General features: G+C 42.1%; 1 protein-coding gene across 1 annotated transcript; it reads left to right on the top strand.

Moving 5' to 3' along the window:
- Positions 1-245: 245 nt before the first annotated feature.
- LOC105059543 (protein DMR6-LIKE OXYGENASE 2) lies at positions 246-2,357 on the top strand. Its single transcript, XM_010942872.4, has 4 exons — positions 246-526; positions 605-852; positions 924-1,245; positions 1,928-2,357. Exons 1-4 carry the CDS (start codon positions 302-304, stop codon positions 2,171-2,173), a joined length of 1,041 nt encoding a protein of 346 aa, XP_010941174.1. The 5' UTR covers positions 246-301; the 3' UTR covers positions 2,174-2,357.

Genomic DNA, 2,357 nt, shown 5'->3' with positions numbered 1-2,357 from the left:
ATCAGGGAGAAAGAGAGGGGTAGCGATCCGGTGATCGGTTTCTAAGGAGGGGAGGTCTTTTTATAGAGAGCCCTAGGACTTCGAGAGGTCCTATGACTCTCGATTCCGAGGTTTGATCAGAGAAGAAGACTCCTATCGGGAGTCTTCTTCCCGATCCCCTGTTTCTCTCTATTTTTTTTTTTTTGGCTTGATTCTTTTAATTTGGGCTTGGGTTTGGGCTATAACACTATAAATGACAACCCAGCATCCACCCTACCCAATCCATTATCTCCTCAGAATTCTATCCCGTTCTTCTCCCACCATGGTCACTACCCCCTCCAAGCTCCTCCTCGCTGACATAGCTCAGACTTGTAGCTCCATCCCCTCCAACTTCATTCGTCCAATCTCCGACCGCCCCAATCTACATGATGTGAAAACCTCAGACGCATCAATCCCACTCATAGACCTTCAAGGCCTCGCCGGCCCCGGACGCAGCAAATTAATCAAAGAAATTGGTGCTGCATGCCTGAAGGATGGATTCTTCCAAGTACCAAACTCTTTGTACACCTTACATATATCTTGGTGCAATCCCTCCTAATCTAACAGTGATCAATTATTCTTGTAGGTCAAGAACCATGGCATCCCTGAGTCGGTGATCGACAACATGTTATGTGTATCAAAGGAATTCTTCCATTTGCCGGAGCATGAAAGATTGAAGAACTACTCCGATGACCCCATGAAGACGTCTAGGCTCTCCACGAGCTTCAACATCAAAACTGAAAAGGTTGGCAGCTGGAGGGACTATTTGAGGCTCCATTGCTACCCTCTCGAAGATTTCGTCCATGAGTGGCCCGGCAACCCTTCAGCCTTCAGGTGTAAAGAATTTCTTTTTCATTCCATTTCAATGATCATGGTAACCATGCATGCATCATTTTTTATTGCAGGCAAGTCGTCAGTGAGTACTGTAAACATGTGAGAGAGCTGGCTCTGCGAATTTTGGAGGCCATTTCAGAGAGTTTGGGTCTGGAAAGCGACTCCATGAATAAAGTGTTGGGCAGCCATGCACAGCACATGGCCATAAACTACTACCCACCATGCCCACAACCGGAGCTGACCTATGGATTACCAGGCCATAAAGATCCCAACGTCATCACTCTTTTGTTGCAAGATGGAGTTTCTGGCCTGCAAGTGCTTCGTGATGGGAAATGGGTTGCCATTAACCCTGAACCGTATAACTTGGTAATCAACCTCGGCGATCAGATGCAGGTAGAGTATCCTTTGGAGAAACTTGAGAAAGAATTGTTTCATGCAAAGCACCTGTTAATTATAAGTTTGATCTCCTTTCTTCTTTTCTTATTCCTTTCTTGATGGACTTAAATTGTTCCTGAAGTCAACCCTCCACCCTGTTCATCTAAGCTTCAAAAGGCTTATGCTTTACAGGAGACATACCACGCTTTGCATTATTAATTTTAGAGGATCTGGAAATAACCTGCGAATAGATCTAATTAACTTATTTGCTCATATTTTCTTCTTTTTCCACTAAGAATAGGTTGGGTAAATATGAACACAAGCAGATGATTATCTATACCTATGTCTATATTTGTCTATCGGTGAAGGAAGAGGTAGGAGCTAGGGATTACAAAAGCAATTAATTCCTTAATTCTAGAAGTTTGAAATATTAGCTTAAATTCTTCAAAAAGTCAATTTCTGGTGTTCTGGTTAGTCTTTGGAATTGCAAGACAAATGATGTTCCTTTTTTTTTCCCCTTAATCCCTGCCTTGCCTTCTCTCGATAGAGCATTAGATCCCATCATAATATATAGTCTAGAGACCCAATTAGTTCAATCAAGCTACCTTTACAAAAACAAGAGCATTAGATCCCATCATAATATATAGTCTATAATTTCAATGGCATCTTAAACTTCATTTGGTTAATTACTTTTCGACAGGTACTCAGCAATGGCAAGTACAAAAGCGTGCTCCACCGAGCAGTTGTTAACAGCAATTCTGAGAGGATCTCAGTTCCTACTTTCTACTGTCCATCTCCTGATGCTGTGATAAAACCACCAGAATCACTTGTTGATGAAGAGCATCCTTCAATCTATAGGAGCTTCACCTATGCAGAATATTATGAGAAGTTTTGGGACCATGGATTGAATTCCGAGAGCTGTCTTGACATGTTTAAAGCCGGCTAGGTTAGTAGTGATGCAGGATATGCTACAAGCCTTAGCATGCATGAAGCTGGTGAAAAAATTCTGAGGGGTCTTAGAATCAAATAACAGAAGACAACTGTGCACCTTATCTTTCCTGTTGGTTTCCTTTTGTTTTGTATTTTCCAAACTGTTGAAATTTGCGCAGGAATTTGAGACTTTGGTTCAA

The sequence above is a fragment of the Elaeis guineensis genome, chromosome 16, assembly GCF_000442705.2.
Source record: "Elaeis guineensis isolate ETL-2024a chromosome 16, EG11, whole genome shotgun sequence".
NCBI lineage: Eukaryota > Viridiplantae > Streptophyta > Magnoliopsida > Arecales > Arecaceae > Elaeis > Elaeis guineensis.
Note: the sequence above shows the minus strand (reverse complement) of the source record. Positions and strands in the feature narration are given on the sequence as shown.

Excerpts from the sequence above, each read along its gene's own strand:
- LOC105059543 (XM_010942872.4), top strand. The coding sequence starts at position 302 with ATGGTCACTACCCCCTCCAAGCTCCTCCTCGCTGACATAGCTCAGACT. Across the intron at positions 527-604 it reads TGAAGGATGGATTCTTCCAA|GTCAAGAACCATGGCATCCC; the intron begins GTACCAAACTCT and ends TTATTCTTGTAG. Across the intron at positions 1,246-1,927 it reads ACCTCGGCGATCAGATGCAG|GTACTCAGCAATGGCAAGTA; the intron begins GTAGAGTATCCT and ends ACTTTTCGACAG.